The 27360-nt window shown below is 40.0% G+C and overlaps 1 protein-coding gene across 6 annotated transcripts in view; it reads right to left on the bottom strand.

Annotated features, from left to right (window-relative positions):
• The window catches only part of DCLK1 (doublecortin like kinase 1), a 487270-nt gene that overhangs the window by 53070 nt on the left and 406840 nt on the right, over positions 1 to 27360 (bottom strand). For all 6 annotated transcript variants that reach the window (XM_077298215.1, XM_077298213.1, XM_077298216.1 and 3 more), the window contains one exon: positions 25988 to 26101. In XM_077298215.1, the coding sequence (XP_077154330.1) occupies positions 25988 to 26101 (114 nt within the window). The remainder of the gene's footprint in view (positions 1 to 25987; positions 26102 to 27360) is intronic.

The raw sequence follows: 27360 nt of genomic DNA, 5'->3' as shown, positions 1-27360 counted from the left end.
TCACTATGTTTATTATCCCTGTACTGTGACATCACTATGTTTATTATCCCTGTACTGTGACATCACTGTGTGTATTATCCCTGTACTGTGACATCACTGTGTGTATTATCCCTGTATTGTGACATCACTGTTTATTATCCCTGTATTGTGACATCACTGTGTGTATTATCCCTGTACTGTGACATCACTGTGTTTATTATCCCTGTACTGTGACATCACTGTGTGTATTATCCCTGTATTGTGACATCACTGTTTATTATCCCTGTATTGTGACATCACTGTGTGTATTATCCCTGTGCTTCGACATCACTGTTTATTATCCCTGTATTGTGACATCACTGTGTTTATTATTTCTGTACTGTGACATCACTGTTTATTATCTCTGTACTGTGACATCACTGTGCTTATTATCCCTGTACTGTGACATCACTATGCTTATTATCCCTGTACTGCGACATCACTGTGTTTATTATCCCTGTACTGTGACATCACTGTGTTTATTATTTCTGTACTGTGACATCACTGTGTTTATTATCCCTGTACTGTGACATCACTGTGTTTATTATCCCTGTACTGTGACATCACAGTGTTTATTATTTCTGTACTGTGACATCACTGTGTTTCTTATCTCTGTACTGTGACATCACTGTGTTTATTATCCCTGTACTGTGACATCACTGTGTTTACTATCCCTGTACTGTGACATCACTGTGTTTATTATCTCTGTACTGTGACATCATTGTGTTTATTATCCCTGTATTGTGACATCACTCTGTTTATTATCCCTGTACTGTGACATCACTCTGTTTATTATCTCTGTACTGCGACATCACTGTGTGTATTATCCCCGTACTGTGACATCGCTGTTTATTATCCCTGTACTGTGACATCACTGTGTTTATTATCCCTGTACTGTGACATCACTGTGTTTATTATCCCTGTACTGTGACATCACTGTGTTTATTATCCTTGTACTGTGACATCACTGTTTATTATCCCTGTACTGTGACATCACTGTGTTTATTATTTCTGTACTGTGACATCACTGTGTTTATTATCTCTGTACTGTGACGTCACTGTTTATTATCCCTGTACTGTGACATCACTGTGTTTATTATCCTTGTACTGTGACATCACTGTTTATTATCCCTGTACTGTGACATCACTGTGTTTATTATTTCTGTACTGTGACATCACTCTCTTTATTATCCCTGTACTGTGACATCACTGTGTTTATTATTTCTGTACTGTGACATCACTGTGTTTATTACCTCTGTACTGTGACATCACTGTGTTTATTACCTCTGTACTGTGACATCACTGTGTTTATTATCTCTGTACTGTGACATCACTGTGTTTATTATTTCTGTACTGTGACATCACTGTGTTTATTACCTCTGTACTGTGACATCACTGTGTTTATTATCTCTGTACTGTGACATCACTGTGTTTATTTTCTCTGTACTGTGACATCACTGTTTATTATCCCTGTACTGTGACATCACTGTGTTTATTATCTCTGTACTGTGACATCACTGTGTTTATTATCCCTGTACTGTGACATCACTGTGTTTATTATCCCTGTACTGTGACATCATTGTGTTTATTATCTCTGAACTGTGACATCACTGTGTTTATTATCTCTGTACTGTGACATCACTGTGGTTATTATTTATGTACTGTGACATCACTGTGTTTATTATCCCTGCACTGTGACATCACTGTGTTTATTATCTCTGTACTGTGACATCACTGTTTATTATCCATGTACTGTGACATCACTGTGTTTATTATCCTTGTACTGTGACATCACTGTGTTTATTATCTCTGCACTGTGACATCACTGTGTTTATTATCCTTGTACTGTGACATCATTGTGTTTATTATCTCTGCACTGTGACATCACTGTGTTTATTATCCTTGTACTGTGACCTCACTGTGTTTATTATTTCTGTACTGTGACATCACTGTGGTTATTATTTATGTACTGTGACATCACTGTGGTTATTATCCTTGTACTGTGACATCACTGTGTTTATTATCTCTGTACTGTGACATCACTGTGGTTATTATTTATGTACTGTGACATCACTGTGTATATTATCCCTGCACTGTGACATCACTGTTTATTATTCCTGTACTGTGACATCACTGTGTTTATTATCCTTGTACTGTGACATCACTGTGTTTATTATCTCTGCACTGTGACATCACTGTGGTTATTTATGTACTGTGACATCACTGTGTTTATTATCCCTGTACTGTGACATCACTGTGTTTATTATCTCTGTACCGTGACATCACTGTGTTTATTACCTCTGTACTGTGACATCACTGTGTTTATTATCTCTGTACCGTGACATCACTGTGTTTATTATCTCTGTACTGTGACATTACTGTTTATTATCCATGTACTGTGACATCACTGTGTTTATTATCTCTGTACTGTGACATCACTGTTTATTATCCTTGTACTGTGACATCACTGTGTTTATTATCCCTGTACTGTGACATCACTGTGGTTATTATTTATGTACTGTGACATCACTGTGTTTATTATCCCTGCACTGTGACATCACTGTTTATTATTCCTGTACTGTGACATCACTGTGTTTATTATCCTTGTACTGTGACATCACTCTGTTTATTATCTCTGCACTGTGACATCACTGTGGTTATTTATGTACTGTGACATCACTGTGTTTATTATCCCTGGACTGTGACATCACTGTTTATTATCCATGTACTGTGACCTCACTGTGTTTATTATCTCTGTACTGTGACATCACTGTGGTTATTATTTATGTACTGTGACATCACTGTGTTTATTATCCTTGTACTGTGACATCACTGTGTTTATTATCTCTGTACTGTGACATCACTGTTTATTGTCTCTGTACTGTGACATCACTGTGTTTATTATCCATGTACTGTGACATCACTGTGTTTATTATCTCTGTACTGTGACATCACTGTGGTTATTATTTACAGTATATACTGTGACATCACTGTTTATTTTTCCTGTACTGTGACATCACCGTGTTTATTATCCTTGTACTGTGACATCACTGTGGTTATTATTTATGTACTGTGACATCACTGTTTATTATCTCTGTACTGTGACATCACTGTGGTTATTATTTATGTACTGTGACATCACTGTGTTTATTATCTCTGTACTGTGACATCACTGTGGTTGTTATTTATGTACTGTGACATCACTGTGTTTATTATCTCTGTACTGTGATATCACTGTGTTTATTATCTCTGCACTGTGATATCATTGTGTTTATTATCTCTGCACTGTGATATCATTGTGTTTATTATCTCTGTACTGTGACATCACTGTGTTTATTATTCTTGTACTGTGAAATCACTGTGTTTATTATCTCTGTACTGTGACATCACTGTGTTTATTATCTATGTACTGTGACATCACTGTTTATTATCCATGTACTGTGACATCACTGTGTTTATTATCTCTGTACCGTGACATCACTGTGTTTATTATCTCTGTACTGTGACATTACTGTTTATTATCCATGTACTGTGACATCACTGTGTTTATTATCTCTGTACTGTGACATCACTGTTTATTATCCTTGTACTGTGACATTACTGTGTTTATTATCTCTGTACTGTGACATCACTGTGTTTATTATCTCTGTACTGTGACATCACTGTTTATTATCCTTGTACTGTGCCAACACTGTGTTTATTATCCCTGTACTGTGACATCACTGTGGTTATTATTTATGTACTGTGACATCACTGTGTATATTATCCCTGCACTGTGACATCACTGTTTATTATTCCTGTACTGTGACATCACTGTGTTTATTATCCTTGTACTGTGACATCACTGTGTTTATTATCTCTGCACTGTGACATCACTGTGGTTATTTATGTACTGTGACATCACTGTGTTTATTATCCCTGGACTGTGACATCACTGTTTATTATCCATGTACTGTGACCTCACTGTGTTTATTATCTCTGTACTGTGACATCACTGTGGTTATTATCTCTGTACTGTGATATCACTGTGTTTATTATCTCTGCACTGTGATATCATTGTGTTTATTATCTCTGCACTGTGATATCATTGTGTTTATTATCTCTGTACTGTGACATCACTGTGTTTATTATTCTTGTACTGTGAAATCACTGTGTTTATTATCTCTGTACTGTGACATCACTGTGTTTATTATCTATGTACTGTGACATCACTGTTTATTATCCATGTACTGTGACATCACTGTGTTTATTATCTCTGTACCGTGACATCACTGTGTTTATTATCTCTGTACTGTGACATTACTGTTTATTATCCATGTACTGTGACATCACTGTGTTTATTATCTCTGTACTGTGACGTCACTGTTTATTATCCTTGTACTGTGACATTACTGTGTTTATTATCTCTGTACTGTGACATCACTGTGTTTATTATCTCTGTACTGTGACATCACTGTTTATTATCCTTGTACTGTGCCAACACTGTGTTTATTATCCCTGTACTGTGACATCACTGTGGTTATTATTTATGTACTGTGACATCACTGTGTATATTATCCCTGCACTGTGACATCACTGTTTATTATTCCTGTACTGTGACATCACTGTGTTTATTATCCTTGTACTGTGACATCACTGTGTTTATTATCTCTGCACTGTGACATCACTGTGGTTATTTATGTACTGTGACATCACTGTGTTTATTATCCCTGGACTGTGACATCACTGTTTATTATCCATGTACTGTGACCTCACTGTGTTTATTATCTCTGTACTGTGACATCACTGTGTTTATTATCCTTGTACCGTGACATCACTGTGTTTATTATCTCTGTACTGTGACATCACTGTGTTTATTGTCTCTGTACTGTGACATCACTGTGTTTATTATCCATGTACTGTGACATCACTGTGTTTATTATCTCTGTACTGTGACATCACTGTTTATTATCCTTGTACTGTGACATCACTGTGTTTATTATCTCTGTACTGTGACATCACTGTGGTTATTATTTACAGTATGTACTCTGACATCACTGTTTATTTTTCCTGTACTGTGACATCACCGTGTTTATTATCCTTGTACTGTGACATCACTGTGGTTATTATTTATGTACTGTGACATCACTGTTTATTATCTCTGTACTGTGACATCACTGTGGTTATTATTTATGTACTGTGACATCACTGTGTTTATTATCTCTGTACTGTGACATCACTGTGGTTATTATTTATGTACTGTGACATCACTGTGTTTATTATCTCTGTACTGTGACATCACTGTGTTTATTATCTCTGTACTGTGACATCACTGTGTTTATTATCTCTGTACTGTTACATCACTGTGTTTATTATCTCTGTACTGTGACATCACTGTGTTTATTATCCCTGTACTGTGACATCACTGTGTTTATTATCCCTGTACTGTGACATCACTGTGTTTATTATCCATGTACTGTGACATCACTGTGTTTATTATCCCTGTACTGTGACATCACTGTGTTTATTATCCCTGTACTGTGACATCACCCTGTACTGTGACATCACTCTGTTTATTATCTCTGTACTGCGACATCACTGTGTGTATTATCCCAGTACTGTGACATCACTGTTTATTATCCCTGTACTGTGACATCACTGTGTTTATTATCCCTGTACTGTGACATCACTGTGTTTATTATCCCTGTACTGTGACATCACTGTGTTTATTATCCTTGTACTGTGACAACACTGTTTATTATCCCTGTACTGTGACATCACTGTGTTTATTATTTCTGTACTGTGACATCACTGTGTTTATTATCTCTGTACTGTGACATCACTGTGTTTATTATCCCTGTACTGTGACCTCACTGAGTTTATTATCCCTGTACTGTGACATCACTGTGTTTGTTATCTCTTTACTGTGACATCACTCTGTTTATTATCCCTGTACTGTGACATCACTGTGTTTATTATCTCTGTACTGTGACATCACTGTGTTTATTATCCCTGTACTGTGACATCACTGTGTTTATTATTTCTGTACTGTGACATCACTGTGTTTATTATCTCTGTACTGCGACATCACTCTGTGTATTATCCCTGTACTGTGACATCACTGTTTATTATCCCTGTACTGTGACATCACTGTGTTTATTATCCCTGTACTGTGACATCACTGTGTTTATTATCTCTGTACTGTGACATCACTGTGTTTATTACCTCTGTACTGTGACATCACTGTGTTTATTATCCCTGTACTGTGACATCACTGTGTTTATTATCCCTGTACTGTGACATCACTGTGTTTATTATCCCTGTACTGTGACATCACTGTGTTTATTATCTCTGTACTGTGACATCATTGTGTTTATTACCTCTGTACTGTGACATCACTGTGTTTATTATCTCTGTACTGTGATAACACTGTTTATTATCCATGTACTGTGACATCACTGTGTTTATTATCTCTGTACTGTGACATCACTGTTTATTATCCTTGTACTGTGACATTACAGTGTTTATTATCTCTGTACTGTGACATCACTGTGGTTATTATTTATGTACTGTGACATCACTGTGTTTATTATCCCTGCACTGTGACATCACTGTGTTTATTATCTCTGCACTGTGACATCATTGTGTTTATTATCTCTGTACTGTGACATCACTGTTTATTATCTCTGTACTGTGACATCACTGTGGTTATTATTTATGTACTGTGACATCACTGTGTTTATTATCCCTGCACTGTGACATCACTGTGTTTATTATCTCTGTACTGTGACATCACTGTTTATTATTCCTGTACTGTGCATCACTGTGTTTATTATCCTTGTACTGTGACATCACTGTGTTTATTATCTCTGTACTGTGACATCACTGTTTATTATCCATGTACTGTGACATCACTGTGTTTATTATCTCTGTACTGTGACATCACTGTTTATTATCCTTGTACTGTGACATTACAGTGTTTATTATCTCTGTACTGTGACATCACTGTGGTTATTATTTATGTACTGTGACATCACTGTGTTTATTATCCCTGCACTGTGACAGCACTGTGTTTATTATCTCTGCACTGTGACATCATTGTGTTTATTATCTCTGTACTGTGACATCACTGTTTATTATCTCTGTACTGTGACATCACTGTGGTTATTATTTATGTACTGTGACATCCCTGTGTTTATTATCCCTGCACTGTGACATCACTGTGTTTATTATCTCTGTACTGTGACATCACTGTTTATTATTCCTGTACTGTGCATCACTGTGTTTATTATCCTTGTACTGTGACATCACTGTGTTTATTATCTCTGTACTGTGACATCACTGTTTATTATCCATGTACTGTGACATCACTGTGTTTATTATCTCTGCACTGTGACATCACTGTGTTTATTATCCCTGTACTGTGACATCACTGTTTATTATCCTTGTACTGTGACATCGCTGTGTTTATTATCCCTGCACTGTGACATCACTGTGTTTATTATCTCTGTACTGTGACATCACTGTGTTTATTATCTCTGTACTGTGACATCACTGTTTATTATCCTTGTACTGTGACATTACTGTGTTTCTTATCTCTGTACTGTGACATCACTGTGTTTATTATCTCTGTACTGTGACATCACTGTTTATTATCTCTGTACTGTGACATCACTGTGTTTATTATCTCTGCACTGTGACATCACTGTGTTTATTATCTCTGTACTGTGACATCACTGTGTTTATTATCTCTGTACTGTGACATCACTGTGTTTATTATCCCTGTACTGTGACATCACTGTGTTTATTATCTCTGCACTGTGACATCTTTGTGTTTATTATCTCTGTACTGTGACATCACTGTGTTTATTATCTCTGTACTGTGACATCACTGTGTTTATTATCTCTGTACTGTGACATCACTGTGTTTATTATTCTTGTACTGTGAAATCACTGTGTTTATTATCTCTGTACTGTGACATCACTGTGTTTATTATCTCTGTACTGTGACATCACTGTGGTTATTATTTATGTACTGTGACATCACTGTGTTTATTATCTCTGTACTGTGACATCACTGTGGTTATTATTTATGTACTGTGACATCACTGTGTTTATTATCTCTGTACTGTGACATCACTGTGTTTATTATCTCTGTACTGTGACATCACTGTGTTTATTATCTCTGTACTGTTACATCACTGTGTTTATTATCTCTGTACTGTGACATCACTGTGTTTATTATCTCTGTACTGTTACATCACTGTGTTTATTATCTCTGTACTGTGACATCACTGTTTATTTTTCCTGTACTGTGACATCACCGTGTTTATTATCCTTGTACTGTGACATCACTGTGGTTATTATTTATGTACTGTGACATCACTGTTTATTATCTCTGTACTGTGACATCACTGTGGTTATTATTTATGTACTGTGACATCACTGTGTTTATTATCTCTGTACTGTGACATCACTGTGGTTATTATTTATGTACTGTGACATCACTGTGTTTATTATCTCTGTACTGTGACATCACTGTGTTTATTATCTCTGTACTGTGACATCACTGTGTTTATTATCTCTGTACTGTTACATCACTGTGTTTATTATCTCTGTACTGTGACATCACTGTGTTTATTATCCCTGTACTGTGACATCACTGTGTTTATTATCCCTGTACTGTGACATCACTGTGTTTATTATCCATGTACTGTGACATCACTGTGTTTATTATCCCTGTACTGTGACATCACTGTGTTTATTATCCCTGTACTGTGACATCACCCTGTACTGTGACATCACTCTGTTTATTATCTCTGTACTGCGACATCACTGTGTGTATTATCCCAGTACTGTGACATCACTGTTTATTATCCCTGTACTGTGACATCACTGTGTTTATTATCCCTGTACTGTGACATCACTGTGTTTATTATCCCTGTACTGTGACATCACTGTGTTTATTATCCTTGTACTGTGACAACACTGTTTATTATCCCTGTACTGTGACATCACTGTGTTTATTATTTCTGTACTGTGACATCACTGTGTTTATTATCTCTGTACTGTGACATCACTGTGTTTATTATCCCTGTACTGTGACCTCACTGAGTTTATTATCCCTGTACTGTGACATCACTGTGTTTGTTATCTCTTTACTGTGACATCACTCTGTTTATTATCCCTGTACTGTGACATCACTGTGTTTATTATCTCTGTACTGTGACATCACTGTGTTTATTATCCCTGTACTGTGACATCACTGTGTTTATTATTTCTGTACTGTGACATCACTGTGTTTATTATCTCTGTACTGCGACATCACTCTGTGTATTATCCCTGTACTGTGACATCACTGTTTATTATCCCTGTACTGTGACATCACTGTGTTTATTATCCCTGTACTGTGACATCACTGTGTTTATTATCTCTGTACTGTGACATCACTGTGTTTATTACCTCTGTACTGTGACATCACTGTGTTTATTATCCCTGTACTGTGACATCACTGTGTTTATTATCCCTGTACTGTGACATCACTGTGTTTATTATCCCTGTACTGTGACATCACTGTGTTTATTATCTCTGTACTGTGACATCATTGTGTTTATTACCTCTGTACTGTGACATCACTGTGTTTATTATCTCTGTACTGTGATAACACTGTTTATTATCCATGTACTGTGACATCACTGTGTTTATTATCTCTGTACTGTGACATCACTGTTTATTATCCTTGTACTGTGACATTACAGTGTTTATTATCTCTGTACTGTGACATCACTGTGGTTATTATTTATGTACTGTGACATCACTGTGTTTATTATCCCTGCACTGTGACATCACTGTGTTTATTATCTCTGCACTGTGACATCATTGTGTTTATTATCTCTGTACTGTGACATCACTGTTTATTATCTCTGTACTGTGACATCACTGTGGTTATTATTTATGTACTGTGACATCACTGTGTTTATTATCCCTGCACTGTGACATCACTGTGTTTATTATCTCTGTACTGTGACATCACTGTTTATTATTCCTGTACTGTGCATCACTGTGTTTATTATCCTTGTACTGTGACATCACTGTGTTTATTATCTCTGTACTGTGACATCACTGTTTATTATCCATGTACTGTGACATCACTGTGTTTATTATCTCTGTACTGTGACATCACTGTTTATTATCCTTGTACTGTGACATTACAGTGTTTATTATCTCTGTACTGTGACATCACTGTGGTTATTATTTATGTACTGTGACATCACTGTGTTTATTATCCCTGCACTGTGACAGCACTGTGTTTATTATCTCTGCACTGTGACATCATTGTGTTTATTATCTCTGTACTGTGACATCACTGTTTATTATCTCTGTACTGTGACATCACTGTGGTTATTATTTATGTACTGTGACATCCCTGTGTTTATTATCCCTGCACTGTGACATCACTGTGTTTATTATCTCTGTACTGTGACATCACTGTTTATTATTCCTGTACTGTGCATCACTGTGTTTATTATCCTTGTACTGTGACATCACTGTGTTTATTATCTCTGTACTGTGACATCACTGTTTATTATCCATGTACTGTGACATCACTGTGTTTATTATCTCTGCACTGTGACATCACTGTGTTTATTATCCCTGTACTGTGACATCACTGTTTATTATCCTTGTACTGTGACATCGCTGTGTTTATTATCCCTGCACTGTGACATCACTGTGTTTATTATCTCTGTACTGTGACATCACTGTGTTTATTATCTCTGTACTGTGACATCACTGTTTATTATCCTTGTACTGTGACATTACTGTGTTTCTTATCTCTGTACTGTGACATCACTGTGTTTATTATCTCTGTACTGTGACATCACTGTTTATTATCTCTGTACTGTGACATCACTGTGTTTATTATCTCTGCACTGTGACATCACTGTGTTTATTATCTCTGTACTGTGACATCACTGTGTTTATTATCTCTGTACTGTGACATCACTGTGTTTATTATCCCTGTACTGTGACATCACTGTGTTTATTATCTCTGCACTGTGACATCTTTGTGTTTATTATCTCTGTACTGTGACATCACTGTGTTTATTATCTCTGTACTGTGACATCACTGTGTTTATTATCTCTGTACTGTGACATCACTGTGTTTATTATTCTTGTACTGTGAAATCACTGTGTTTATTATCTCTGTACTGTGACATCACTGTGTTTATTATCTCTGTACTGTGACATCACTGTGGTTATTATTTATGTACTGTGACATCACTGTGTTTATTATCTCTGTACTGTGACATCACTGTGGTTATTATTTATGTACTGTGACATCACTGTTTTTATTATCTCTGTACTGTGACATCACTGTGTTTATTATCTCTGTACTGTGATATCACTGTGTTTATTATCTCTGTACTGTGACATCACTGTTTATTATCCTTGTACTATGACATTACTGTGCTTATTATCTCTGTACTGTGACATCACTGTGGTTATTATTTATGTACTGTGACATCACTGTGTTTATTATCCCTGCACTGTGACATCACTGTGTTTATTATCTCTGTACTGTGACATCACTGTTTATTATTCCTGTACTGTGACATCACTGTGTTTATTATCCTTGTACTGTGACATCACTGTGTTTATTATCTCTGTACTGTGGCATCACTGTGGTTATTATTTATGTACTGTGACATCACTGTGTTTATTATCCCTGGACTGTGACATCACTGTTTATTATCCATGTACTGTGACCTCACTGTGTTTATTATCTCTGTACTGTGACATCACTGTGTTTATTATCCTTGTACTGTGACATCACTGTGTTTATTATCTCTGTACTGTGACATCACTGTTTATTATCCATGTACTGTGACATCACTGTGTTTATTATCTCTGCACTGTGACATCACTGTGTTTATTATCTCTGTACTGTGACATCACTGTTTATTATCCTTGTACTGTGACATCGCTGTGTTTATTATCCCTGCACTGTGACATCACTGTGTTTATTATCTCTGTACTGTGACATCACTGTTTATTATCTCTGTACTGTGACATCACTGTGTTTATTATCTCTGCACTGTGACATCATTGTGTTTATTATCTCTGTACTGTGACATCACTGTGTTTATTATCTCTGTACTGTGACATCACTGTGGTTATTATTTATGTACTGTGACATCACTGTGTTTATTATCTCTGTACTGTGACATCACTGTGTTTATTATTCTTGTACTGTGAAATCACTGTTTATTATCTCTGTACTGTGACATCACTGTGGTTATTATTTATGTACTGTGACATCACTGTGTTTATTATCTCTGTACTGTGACATCACTGTGTTTATTATCTCTGTACTGTGACATCACTGTTTATTATCCTTGTACTGTGACATTACTGTGGTTATTATCTCTGTACTGTGACATCACTGTGGTTACTATTTATGTACTGTGACATCACTGTGTTTATTATCCCTGCTCTGTGACATCACTGTGTTTATTATCTCTGTACTGTGACATCACTATGTTTATTATCCTTGTACTGAGACATCACTGTGTTTATTATCTCTGTACTGTGACATCACTGTGGTTATTATTTATGTACTGTGACATCACTGTGTTTATTATCCCTGGACTGTGACATCACTGTTTATTATCCATGTACTGTGACCTCACTGTGTTTATTATCTCTGTACTGTGACATCACTGTTTATTATTCATGTACTGTGACATCATTGTGTTTATTATCTCTGCACTGTGAGATCACTGTGTTTATTATCCTTGTACTGTGACATCACTGTGTTTATTATCTCTGTGCTGTGACATCACTGTGGTTATTATTTATGTACTGTGACATCACTGTGTTTATTATCCTTGTACTGTGACATCACTGTGTTTATTATCTCTGTACTGTGACATCACTGTTTATTATCCCTGTACTGTGACATCACTGTTTATTATCCCTTTACTGTGACATCACTGTGTTTATTATCCCTGTACTGCGACATCACTGTGTTTATTATCCCTGTACTGTGACATCGCTCTGTTTATTATTCTTGTACTGTGACATCACTCTGTTTATTATCCCTGTACTGCGACATCACTGTTTATTATCCCTGTACTGTGACATCACTCTGTTTATTATCCCTGTACTGTGACATCACTGTGTTTATTATCCCTGTACCGTGACATCACTGTGTTTATTATCCCTGTACTGTGACATCACTGTGTTTATTATCCCTGTACTGTGACATCACTGTGTTTATTATCCCTGTACTGTGACATCACTGTGTTTATTATCCCTGTACTGTGACATCACTGTGTTTATTGTCTCTGAATCATACAGCCACCCAATTACACATGCACATAGACATACCATTTGTTATCAGTCCTCATATGGTAATACCTGTACACTCCTTTTCCCTGTGCATGTGTAATTGGGTGGCTGTATGATTCATCAGCATAGGCTTATCTAGGAGATTTAGGGACAGCCACCGAGTAGCGGGGGCTCCATTTCTCGTTTTCATTTGTTTAGGGTGCCAACCTCCGGTGATAGGTAGGCTTTTGAAGCAGAAATAATTGTGCAGGGTGAATCGAGTCAGCACGGTGGTTTGTATGGTGATGGTTTAATGTTTTGTGTCCGTTTTAATAGGTACTCATTAAAAGTTAATTTTTATCTGATATATCATTGGGATATTGAGATAAGGTTATTTTTTGTTGGTTTTCTTGATTTTTTTATCTTATTAGTTTATCTTTTGTTAATTTCTCTGAAATTCAAGATTATGAACAAAAGTAGTGTGGCGTCTTAGGGTAGGTGCACACGCTGCGGGTTTTGCTGCGGATCCGCAGCGGATTTGGCCCTGCGGATCCGCAGAAGTTTTCCATGAGTTTACAGTACCATGTAAACCTATGGAAACAAAATCCGCAGTGCATATGTTGCGGAAAAAAACGCAAGGAAACGCAGCGCTGTTTAATCCGCAGCATGTCAATTCTGCTCCTCAATAGGAATCCGCACGTGTAAAACTGCAGTTGGAATCCGCACAAAAAAACGTGGAAAAACTGCGGTAAATCCACGTTAAATCCACAGTGCGGTTTTCCTGCGGATTTACCAAAATCAGTGCAGAAAAATCCGCACACCTTTCCGCAGCGTGTGCACATACCCTTAAAGTTCCGCAGTAAAACAACCTTAAAGTGGTTGCCCCCTTTTAGATATTCAACACCGTGTCTCCGGAGCTACGCCGTCTCTGTTGTTTGGCTGCAGTGGTGACGTCATGTCATCAGCACTGTAGCTAATCACTGAGGTTATGCCATCTACATTGACAGAGCTGCTGAGCTCCATGACTGGCTGCAGCGCTATCAACGTGCTGTCATCACAGCAACCTATACACAATTAGTGGAGCAGCGTCAAAAAATCAGTGCTAGCGCCATGAAGGGTAGGTAAAGCACAGTTTGTATTTTTACAATGAACTGAGCAAGCAGGTAAATATTTTCTGTAAAGGGGCAACCCTTGTAAAATTCCAAACAGGCATATGAATGAATACCTTATTAACACGAGGAAAGGCCTATTATAGTGTACGATTATTTTTTATGTTTTAATTGTCTTGTTTCTATAACTTTTAGGTTGTGGATTGAACTCTACAGATCTCCCATCTCCATCTTCTGGTGATTTTATCTCACATTTAGGAAAATTAAGTTGACCTTGAATTACGTCTGACAATTGCCAATCCGCGCCATTCAGTAGATGATGACATTTACTATAATTTCCCTTTCTTTACTGTTTTCACTATCCTTTGCTTTTTACCAATTACTGTTCTCCTTGCTGCTCACATAATGAATCCAGATCTTTGAGGTTCCTTTCTGTGCTGACCTCGATGGTAGTAAAGGGGTTCACAACTGATTTACAACTGCAGGATGTCCTCAATGAAATGTGTCAATTTATGGCTTTCATGAGTCCAGCAGCGTCTGATAATGAATGTAGACTGTACAGTATTAAGTTACAATGTGCTTGGTAAATGGAGCATAAGCTGTAATTGTTACCAGCAGTGGCTTTAGTTACAATGATACCGACTGTGTCTGACATTGTCTGGGGCTGACAGATGCACATCTGCTACAAATAGCTTATTCCCAGAACATGAGCTGAAGGTCACCATTCACATTGCTGCACGATGAACGGCCCAACTAGTATTTATACAGACTGGGCATTTTACTCTATGCAGTCTACGCATAGAAGGGATTTTTACAAAAAATACTAATATGTAATTAAATGGTGAAAGCACACTTTAAAATAAGATCAAATGTAACTGTTTGAAGTTTCATGGGGAAAGTTTTATTTTATCTATAACCACTGACCTGAAAAAGCTTGTTAAATGTGTTAATATGGCCCTAATTGGGTTTCAAAGGGGTAATGTTTCTCCTTGTGGAGTGTTTCAAGCCAGTGTAAGGAGACTTAGAGGCTATGCAATGCTCCTCAAGGCTCATTAAATTGTCAATATTGACTTTTAGGATTGCTTCATCCATTAGGTGGCGTTAGAGATCAGTCCTCTTCCTCTCTGAAGAGGCTTATTTTCTTATGGCCCTAATTGGAAGAATTCATCTACCATACGGCTGAGTCCACACGCAGAGGCTCGGATTTAACTTCTCCTTACACATTCGCTTCATTTTTCAGAAAAACAGCTATTTCACCAGTAAAGCGGCACTACTATTAGTGCCACAACAGCCAATATGGGAATGCTGAACCGCTCGGCTATCTCTGGTGGTCCCATAAGAGTGAATGGAGTGGCAGTGTGCATGATTGACCTAAGCTCCATTCACATGATGCTCTTCAAAACCCTGGTTCTCAGGGTCAGAGGGGGTTCCAGAGGTCGGACCCCCGGAGATTGAGAAGTATACCCCATTTAGGTATCACTTTAAATCCCTGTTGTTTGTTTGGGCTTGGCATGTCTTGAAGCTCATGCTACGGTGGTACATAGACTGCAGCTTGTACATAAACTGCTGAGTAAGTTTGTGTGTAAACTGAATTCTTTATCTTAGGCCACATTCACTGTCATGATATGTACTTTTGCCCTGTCCTGTATTTGAATAATATGCCATTTGATGTATGTAACTGTTCTCTGGTTTCTATTAGATGTAATTTATGTATTTTCTTGTGCTGGGAGTCACCTGTAACAATGTCTCCTTCCCCCAATACTTGCAGCCCTAACCGTCACACAGTGCCATTTTCATCGCTACGACGGCACGATTCGTGACGTTGCAGCGTCGTATAAGCATCGCTCCAGCGTCGTATACTGCGGTCACACGTTGCAATACACGGCGCTGGAGCGATAATTTCATGACGTATTTGCGATGTAGAAGCTGTTGGTTACTGTGCGCACATCGTATACAACCTGTGTCACACAATGCAATCATGCCGCCACAGCGGGACACTAGACGACGAAAGAAAGTTTCAAACGATCTGCTACGACGTACGATTCTCAGCGGGGATCCGGATCGCAGTAGCGTGTCAGACACAGCGATATCGTAAATGCATCGCTGGAACGTCACGAATCGTGCCGTTGTAGCGATCAAAATTGCACTGTGTGACGGTACCCTAAGCTTTAATGTAATTAAGCTTTGTCAACTAGTGAAGGAGTAGCCATTCTTCCTCACAGCAGGTGGCTAGTCAAATGTACATACTACATAGACTTAAGGTACCGTCACACAGTGAAATTTCCATCGCTGCGACGGCACGATCCGTGACGTCGCAGCGATCGTATGATTATCGCTCCAGCGTCGTAGACTGCAGTCACACTTTGCAATCACGGCGCTGGAGCGATGCCGAAGTCCCCGGATAACCAGGGTAAACATCGGGTTACTAAGCGCAGGGCCGCGCTTAGTAACCCGATGTTTACCCTGGTTACAAGCGTAAACGTAAAAAAAACAAACAGTACATACTCACATTCCGGTGTCTGTCCCCGGCGTTCTGCTTCTCTCCACTGTGTAAGCGCCATAGCCGGAAAGCAGAGCGGTGACGTCACCGCGTCACCGCTGTGCTCGCTTTCCGGCCGGCAGGCGCTCACACAGTGCAGAGAAGCAGAGACGCCGGAGGACAGACACCGGAATGTAAGTATGTACTGTTTGTTTTTTTTACGTTTACGCTTGTAACCAGGGTAAACATCGTAACGATATCGCTAGAACGTCACGAATCGTACCGTCGTAGCGATGGAAATTTCACTGTGTGACGGTACCCTTAGGGTACCGTCACACAGTGGCATTTTTATCGCTACGACGGCACAATTCGTGACGTTCTAGCGATATCGTTACGATCTCGCAGTGTCTGACACGCTACTGCGATCAGACACCCTGCTGAGAATCGTACGTCGTAGCACATCGTTTGAAACTTTCTTTCGTCGCTGGATCTCCCGCTGTCATCGCTGGATCATTGTGTGTGACAGCGATCCAGCGATGCGTTCGCTGGTAACCAGGGTAAACATCGGGTTACTAAGCGCAGGGCCGCGCTTAGAAACCCGATGTTTACCCTGGTTACCAGCGTAAAAGTAAAAAAAAAACAAACCGTACATACTCACCATCTGATGTCCGTCAGGTCCCTTGCCGTCTGCTTCCCGCTCTGTCTGTCTGCCAGCCGGAAAGTGAGAGCAGATCACAGCGGTGACGTCACTGCTGCGCTCTGCTCTCACTGTACGGCTGCACTCAGTCAGAGCAGGAAGCAGACGGCAAGGGACCTGACGGACATCAGATGGTCAGTATGTACTGTTTGTTTTTTTTACTTTTACGCTGGTAACCACGGTAAACATCGGGTTACTAAGCGCGGCCCTGCGCTTAGTAACCCGATGTTTACCCTGGTTACCAGCGAACCTCGGCATCGTTGGTCGCTGGAGAGCGGTCTGTGTGACAGCTCCCCAGCGACCACACAACGACTTACCAACGATCACGGCCAGGTCGTATCGCAGGTCGTGATCGTTGGTAAATCGTATAGTGAGACGGTACCCTTAAGGCCCTGTCTCACATAGCAGGATCGCTAGCGAGATCGCTGCTGAGTCACTAGTTTTGTGACGCAACAGCGACCTCAGAAGCGATCTCGCTATGTGTGACACGTACCAGCGACCCGGCCCCTGCTGTGAGATCGCTGGTCGTGTCGGAATGGCCTGGACCGTTTTTTGGTCGTTGAGGTCCCGCTGACATCGCTGAATCGGTGTGTGTGACACCGATCCAGCGATGTCTTCACTGGTAACCAGGGTAAACATCGGGTTACTAAGCGCAGGGCCGCGCTTAGTAACCCGATGTTTACACCCTGGTTACCAGCGTAAATGTAAAAAAAAAAAAACACTACATACTCACCATCTGATGTCCGTCAGGTCCCTCGCCGTCTGCTTCCTGCTCTGAGTGCCGCCGTACAGTGAGAGCGCAGCACAGCAGTGACGTCACCGCTGCGCTCTGCTCTCACTGTACGGCGGCTCAGTCAGAGCAGGAAGCAGACGGCAAGGGACCTGACAGACATCAGATGGTGAGTATGTACTGTTTGGTTTTTTTGGTAACCAGGGTAAACATCGGGTTACTAAGCGCGGCCCTGCGCTTAGTAACCCGATGTTTACCCTGGTTACCCGGGTGCTGCAGGGGGACTTCGGCATCGTTGAAGACAGTTTCAACGATGCCGAAGTCATTCCCCTGATCGTTGGTCGCTGGAGAGAGCTGTCTGTGTGACAGCTCCCCAGCGACCACACAGCGACTTACCAACGATCACGGCCAGGTCGTATCGCTGGTCGTGATCGTTGGTAAATCGCTATGTGAGACGGGGCCTTAAGCGGAGCCGACCAGCATAGAATCTTCTGGTGGACCCAACTATTGAACAGAAGGTGTGACCCCTACCCCCTTCATGGGCGGATCCCAGGAGCTCAGACAATCCATTCTTATTTTTGAGATCAGGTGTGAGTTGATCCTAAAAGGAGAAGGAGTGGGGATTCTTAGCTGAGGCAAGACCCCATGTCCATCTGTGACTGCGGAAGCGAACGGGGCGAGACTTGAGCTGAGGACATATCTCGTCATTCGTGAGATTGTTTTGGGATCTGTTGGACTCGTGGAAGGACTATTGTTTCGTTTATCGGGTGCGGGATTACTGGAAAGCACCTCCAGATCTGTTTCTTTACTTGGACTTATTGTGGACTTCTCGTGAACTTGAAGGACATTATGGATATTTGATGTTGTATGCTCCCTGCTTTAATAAATCTCGTTGGATCGTCCCTCGGCCTGTTGTCCCTTCCTGCTCTGCCGTACACCCCGTCACATTCACATGTTCAGTATCTGGTCAGTATTTTACATCAGTACTTGTATGCCAAAATCAGGAGTGGGTGAGAAATACAAAAGTGGTGATGTGTTTCTATTATACTTTTCCTCTTATTGTTCCTCACCTGGTTTTGGCTACTGATGTAAGGCCGGTGTCACACTGGCGTTTTAAACGGCCGAGTGCAATGTGATAAAAATCGCATTGCACTCAGACCAACGTAAACATATGGGGCAGCTCCCACCAGCCGACTTTTTGTCGGCTGTTTTCCTCGGTCCGAGACAATCGCAGCATGCTGCGATTGTCTCGGACCGAGGGATACTCTGGGCTCACTCGCACCCATATAAGCCTATGGGTGCGAGTGAGACAGGGCACACCACTTGGATATCATCCGAGTGATGTGCGTTATAAGCGGACCCCAGCAATGGAGGAGATGGAGAAATTCTTTTCTCTGCCTCCTCTGCAGCTGTGCTCCGATCCTCCCTGTGCGAGAGAATCGGAGCACAGACGCATGACACTCGGCTCCTGCTCTGCTGCGAGCAGGAGCCGAGTGTCATTAGCATATCGCATCCGATGTTCTCGCATCGGATGCAATATGCCAGTGTGACGCCGGCCTAATAGTGCATGTGTGAACATGGCCTTAGGGCTCGCTAACATTGGATTAGTACTATCTGATATTTTATTGGATAGCACTGGGACCAATGTTATTCTATGAGGCAATGCTGATCAGCGTTTTTTTTCTCATGCTGATTCGGCATGAAAAAAAATCACAGCATGCTGCGAGTTCTAATACATCTAGATGGCAGGCTGCATGTTTGCATGATGCAACAATACAACCTGTCATCCAGAAGAGACACTGAGCAGCGTTTGCTACCGAGCTACATCGGTCATGGGACAAGTGGATTATCATCTTCTCTGCGGAAAGGTGAGGAATATTTTTTTGTTTTTTTAAACTTTTTTTGCAGAAGACAATGGCGTTGGTGGAAGGGGCGAGGTCGTAAGTATAGTTTAATTAAGATTTATTAAAGGAGTCTGTTTCATTATTTCAATTAAAGGACTTTTTTCTCTGTGTGTGTGTGTTTATATGATATGACTATGTCTTATTGACACCACTCCATTACCAACCTCGTGGCTTGATGTCACCTGACAATACAAAGGAAAAAAATGACATCAACCCCCTCAACTATCACTCCACTTGCCACCGCTACAGGACAAGTGGGAAGAACGAGGCTAAATGCCAGAATTGGTGCATCTTAAAGCTGTGCCTCTTCTGGGGTGGCTGAAAGCTGATATTTTTAGCCTGGAGGGGGCAGTATCCATGGCTCCTTCATAGGCTACTAATATCAGCCCACAGCTGTCTGCATAGCCTTTGCTGGTTATTAATTATAGGGGGACTCTACGTCATTTTTTTCGGGGCCCCTCATTTTAATAGCTAGTAAAGGCGAAATATACAGCTGTGAGCTGATATTAATAGCCTGGGAAACTCCATGGATATTATTCTCTTCCCAGGCTATAAACATTAGTCCCCAGCCGTTGGCTTTCCCTCTGCTGGTTAAGAAAATTATGCGGGAGCCCACACCATTTTTTTCAGAAAAACAATCTTTTTTTACTTAAACACATGTACAGTAAGCTGCACACACATTGTACTAATTGTATATGTCACTGACATCTATATATTTAGCTATTCTATGTGTATTTACTGTATGCAATCCATCTCTTCTATCCTGTCGGCTCCTACTGTGATTTTACAGTACGTGGCTGCTGAATTGCTGGTTTTTCTTCTATCTATGTAATATATATATATATATATATATATATATATATATATATATATATATATATAATGTGTGTCACTCACACCTATATATCTACCTATCCTATGAATATATGTATATGTCTATTCTAACCTGTCGCTCTGTTTTTACTGTACGTGGCCTGATTTTTTTTATACGTTTAGTGTGACTTCGGCCTTATACTGATTCTGAGTTACAGCCTCTGCTATAGTGCAGAGATTCATTGATCTATCTGTTGTGGAAAAAATTCTGATGGTGCATTGAGAGAGGCCGAATTGCTAATACGATGATTCTGTTCTCAGCCAGCATTGGCAGCACCTCTCCCGTATTCATGGGGCGATGTGCTGCTGATAATTTTTTGCTGACATGTTTATATGGGCTGATAATTAGTAATGAGTCACTTGGAGTTACAGCCGCTTGCTCCTATTCACAGTTCATTAATTTTTCCAGAAGGTGCTGGTCCATTTTGGTTTTTCTTTTTGTAAATGCACATTAAGGCCATGTACCCAAGTATGTACTGTAACTGTACCATTTTTTTTTAGACTACATTTTTTCAAGAGTAGTCAGCACCAAAATATGCAATTGCAATCTTCGATTTATTTATTTTTTATTAGTTTTTTGCTTTATTTGATAAGTTATTTGGTGCGCATTTGATGCGTTTTTAGGCTACGTTTTGACGATGAGCATTTAGTGAGGGTTTTAATTTTGTAGATTTTCACCTATTAGATAAATTACTTGCGTTTTTTATGGGCGCTTTTATTAAATTTTTGATGCTGCATTTTTGGCTCTTTTTGATTTGTGATCTTTTAAATAAAGCTGCTTTGTTTTTGATACTTCCTGGTTTTTAGACAGAACTTTACTGATACAGTCATGTGCGGATTATACCCATTTTTCGTCCGTTTACACAGCAGAAACCCACTAATGCACGTGTATTTTTTTATCTGCGGATTTTTTGCATTTAATGCAATTCTATGGGTAAAATTCACACATAAAACACACCGTAGCAGCAAGAGAAATTGACACGCTGCAGATTTGAAACCCACACCAAAGGTCAATTTACCCTGCGTAAGGAAAGCACAACGGGCAGGAGAGTTATAACTCCCATCCACTTTGCTGGGACTGTGAGACATTGCGTATTTTTGGCATAGTGAGGATACGCAGCGTCAAAACAAATAAACGCTCATCTCTGCAGTGTAATAACATCCACTTGGCTTGAATGGTTAAAGGGAATCTGTCATCAGTTTTTTGCAACCCCATCTGAGAGCAGCAAGATGGTATAATGTAGACACAGAGACCCTGAATTCGGTGATGTGTCTCTTACTGGGCTGCCTGCTGTAGTTTTGATTAAACCACTGTTTTATCTGCTGCAGACCTAGCAGTTTTCTGAATACTAAGCTCTGTGTAACTCCGCCCACATCACTGATTGGTGGCTTTCTGCCCATGTACAGTGTACTTAAAAAGCAGCCAATCAGTGGTAGGGGCGGAGTTATACATAGCTCATGAATGTGGAGGACTACATGGCAGCAGGTTTAGTAACCCTCTAGTGATAATCTCCTGCTGATAAAACAGTAATTTTATCAAAACTACAGCAAGCAGCTCAGTAAGTGACACATCGCTGGATTAGGGTCTATGGCTCTACATCATGCTGCTTTCAGATTAGGTGGCAAAATCCTGGTGATAGATTCCCTTTAAATGGCCAAAAAATAAAGCATGTACTCTACATGGGAACACGTCTTTTCCCATTGCACTATAGCTGTTGCAAGCTTGCTGACAGTTTCCAGCAGCGACCAGTGGAATTGTGAATCAAATAAAAAACAGATTATAGTCCAGGGTCGATACTAGATATATGTTGAAATGTATTTACCAGGTTAATTATCTGTTTTATAACAATATTGTAACTAGAAAGGTGCTGAATAATGCAATGTACTGTATATTAACCCATAAAATGGCCACTAGCCCCGAAATAAGCCAATAATGAAAATGTATCCATCAGCGAGGCAGTAAAATAAAATGTTTTCTCAATATTGTAAGCAGTTTAAGATAAACCCTGGTTTATAAGATCAATGCTGTGGGATGCTCGCTCCAATACCACAGCGCTGATCCGTACTACAGCACCCAACAGGCTAGCAAGAAAAGAAAAAGGAAAAACATGTAAAACTGGATTGTTAGGAAGTTAGGAAGGAATTGCCCGATCCCTTTCATGGACAAGCGTGCTGGCGGTCCTCGGATGTGCTGCAGAGTGCTGCTGCCTATGTTATCCACGTGAGCAATGACAACATAATACATATGAGCAATGAGCAGACACTATGCAATGTGCATGTGTGCAAAGAATAACTGGGAGAGAAATCGCTGAAAACGCATGCAAGTAAGAAAATGTGCATAGTGCTAAGGTAAGTAGAAAGCAACAACTCAAAAGAAAGAAAATCATGAGAACAGGTAAGTTTCATGCTTCCATAATAAAATCAAAAAAGCATTGCTAATAATAATAATAATGATGTTCTTCTATCTACATGGCAGGGTCAATACGCACAGCGCACATTCATAAGGGTAACAGCAATAGCACACCTATCATTAGCATCAGCCGCGGGGGGGACGATAAACATTTAGGGTCACCAGTCATGTTCTCATCCAAGAGTTGGATTTGCTGCTCGGAGAGTCCTAGACGCCTCTGGAGGTGATTGGCAGACATAGGATAATGCCCAAGGGTTTAGAACAACCTATTAACTTAGCTTTTGTCCTTTTCCAAAAAGGATTGATTTTATACAGTAATATGATGGCCATTCTCAGCTCTAAAACTTCAATAGCTGTTGGCCGACCGCCATTCCTCTTGACCTCCTCAACACGCGGCTCTGCCTGAAGCTTTTCTAACAAAACAAAGCATCAGGCATGCTCAAATTCAACATGCCCGATCTTTATTTTCTCCAATATCATCATTTGGAGGAGGATCAGGAGCCCCCCATATACAGATGATACTGGTGTATTTGCAGATTTGGCCAACTTTGCTACAGCTTTCGAGGGGCTTAGGTCCAACTGATGCAGGTATCTTAACTGTCCATATTATACGCCAGTGACTATTACATCCATCAAGCTTCTGCTGAACTTACCTTACAGCTCCATAAATCCCCATGGTGCTGTAACTCCAATTCAGTAGAAGTAAAGGGATGAAGAATTTGGAAGAGGGGGCTGAGTTCTTGGTGGTACATCCAAAATATGGACAGTTAGAGTTCAGGACCCTAGCCATAAATATGCTATTTTTTTACATAAATGCCCCTGTTCTCAATCGGACATTGTTTTGCTTTTGTTCCCGCGCCTGTCTGTTACTGAGATATAGCTCCCTCTTCCCTGTACATAAATCCAGTCTTCTTAGCCAAGTAGGCGTGATCCTCAAGTAGACGCTCACAGAAAGGAGTTTAGGACCACGCCCACTTGGACAAAAATTATATATATTATATTTATTATATATATAAAACACCAGAATAATTAGTCCATTGATTTCAATGGATGCTTGTGATGCTCTTGTCTATTCTCTTGTACTAGGAGGGCCGCCTAAGTTACTGACTAGTTAAGATTTCTGTAGGATACACGGATTATCTCCAGAGTCACATCTTTATGAGCGCCCCCCCCCTTCCCGAAGGTCAATAATTAGCACTGATAATAATTGTATCTCTGACGTCAATGTCTTACCTGACTCTCTAGACATAGCGACATGCAAAGTGGAATATAATTTCGATAGGATTTATTTCTCCTAAGAGAACAATGTTAATCTGTCCTTCTCCCTCTGGGGCGCAATGAATAGTGTTGTACAGAATAAATGTTATTAATGGCTGTAAATTTAGACAAGTCTTTTCTTAACTGGAAGGATGTTTTCGATGCCCACTCATTACACTTTATACGTGTGATGTCCTGAATTTGGTGGCGGTGACACATATCATTATAGCATACCGGCCATGTTTGTAGCCTGTGTAAGTATGAGAGTGTTCTTCTTATGTGAATATGGAGCTTTGCTATATGTTACTATACTCTGTGGATAGCAAAAAGTCTAACCAACCTACCCATGTTACTGTGAAGCATGGAAACAGATCACTACTTGCTGCATATAGGTTTTATTAAGATTACTGTTATGTTCTCATTTTGAATCTGCCATCTAAAAGGAACAAGATCATTTCATTATACAGATATATATCCACTGTATCTGGTATATTTTATTAGCCTAATCGCTATGTAATCGATATAATGTGAAGCTCCTAGTGTGCGTATATCCAAACTAATAGCCTAACTATCAATAGTTCCCAGTGAAAAGATTCCTTAAAGGGAATTTGTCAGCAGGTTTTTGCTATGTAATCTGAAGACAGAAGGAGATAGAGGCTGAAACACAGAATTCAGGGATGTGTCACTTGTCAGATTGAGTGCTGTTGTTTACTAACTGTGAAGGATTTATCACTAAGAAATTAACATTGCTGGGCTAGTCCGTCACGCCCCCTCCTGTGATAAGCAGCGCACTGTCTATGGACATTATACACTGAGAGCCTGGTGTGGGCAGGGGCAGCTTCCTCAGCTCTGCTTCATTCCAAATCTAAAAGCTCCATTTGTGTCAGAATGCCAGCAGCCAGTAATCTAAGTGATATATCGTTGGATCCAGCATCTCTTTACTTACATTACACTGCTCTCAGACGAGGTAGCAAAAACCTGCTGACAGATTCTGTTTAAGCTCAGGTTTACTCCTATAGTTTGCAGATGTTTAGCTACATCGTGGTATACAAAATTAGAGGCACAATCTTAAGACTAATGATGTACCGATGCACTATTACTACAGCCTTCCCTAGTAATAGTGGATCTCATTAGCCCTACATGATCACACAAACATGCAGTATAGGGCTGTACAGTGTAGGAGTAGGTAAGTGACTTACTGCAATGACAGAGACTCCAGCAGTGGTGCTGTTCGGCTTAGGACCTGTGTTGAAATGTTTCTTGATCTTTCCAGCGACCGACAATGGGTACTCATTTTCAGGCAGACCATCATCCTGGGAAGATTGGATAATGATAAATTAGTAGAACGTCATAGTCAGAAATGAGGGCAGTCCACACGAATTCTTAGTGTATTGCAATGCCTGATCATGTACATCTGAATTTCAGACATGCCCATCTATGGTATTTCTTCGTCAAAGAATGCGAGTTTGTAGAAGCCATCATGTGAGAGTAACTGCAGCACTCTGACTACAGCACACTGATTTCAATGGAAATCAACACTGTGAACTTTTCAGTCACTGAACAGACTACTAGAAACATTGATAAGGACTCCCATCTTGGACTGAACAACTTAGTTCCTTAAGGCCGGTTTCACACGTCCGTATATTTCCGGTACCGGAAAAAACAGTACCGGAGATATCTGTGTTCGTGTGTGTACTACGTGTGGCACCCGTGTGCCGCATCAGTACCACATGGACAGCCGCCGGGGAAGAAGTGCTACTGTAAGCGCTGTTCCCTGGCAGCTGGTGCTGAAGCCGACTTTCATCATTCTCCCCTGCTGTGCCAGTGAGCAGAGGAGAATGATGAGCATTATATTAAAGTCCGAACGACAGCAGGTGGTGGCTTTTGGGACTTTTTTTTTTCATTTTTTCATCATTGGTGTGCCGCTATCCTCTCAATTTTTCCAGATGGCTGTGCTCACTAGCCTTGCGAGCACCCACCTGCCTTCTGATTTGGCTCTACCCATTTGGTATTGCATGTGGATCCTGTTGAAGCTCCCAGACCTCCTTCTCCTGCCTTTTCCTATAGTGCTAATGTCATTGCCAATGGGGCGTAGCTCACATGACTTTCTGGAGGCATGTCTTAAGGCTGCTCTGCATTATTTCCCTGTGACCCAATATAATAATCAACATTAAATAAAAAAAAAACATATCTCTGGAACTGTATGACAGATATAAAAAAAATAAAACAAAATGGAATAATCAGGAAAACAGTGGGAATAAGATAAGGCCCAAAAAGGCCACTTCTGACAGGTCCTCTTTAAAGGAGTGTTCTCATCTCCAAGATCCTATCCCAATACGTAAAAGGTGTAATAATAATAGCAAATACCTCCAATTAAAGATGTAGTATAGTTTTTCTGATTTGCTATGTCTCTTTTCTCATCTGCAGGCATTGCAGGACCTTAGGTATCCATGGTTACGACCACTAGCAACTAGCTAACTAACTGCCACTATGTCAGTGGTCGTAACCATGGATACCTAAGGTCCTGCCTATGTAGGGCATTACAGTAGCTTTGGTATCCATGGTTACAACC

The sequence above is a fragment of the Ranitomeya variabilis genome, chromosome 3 (genome assembly GCF_051348905.1).
Source record: "Ranitomeya variabilis isolate aRanVar5 chromosome 3, aRanVar5.hap1, whole genome shotgun sequence".
Classification (NCBI taxonomy): Eukaryota; Metazoa; Chordata; class Amphibia; order Anura; family Dendrobatidae; genus Ranitomeya; species Ranitomeya variabilis.
This window is presented reverse-complemented; position numbering and strand designations above follow the sequence as displayed.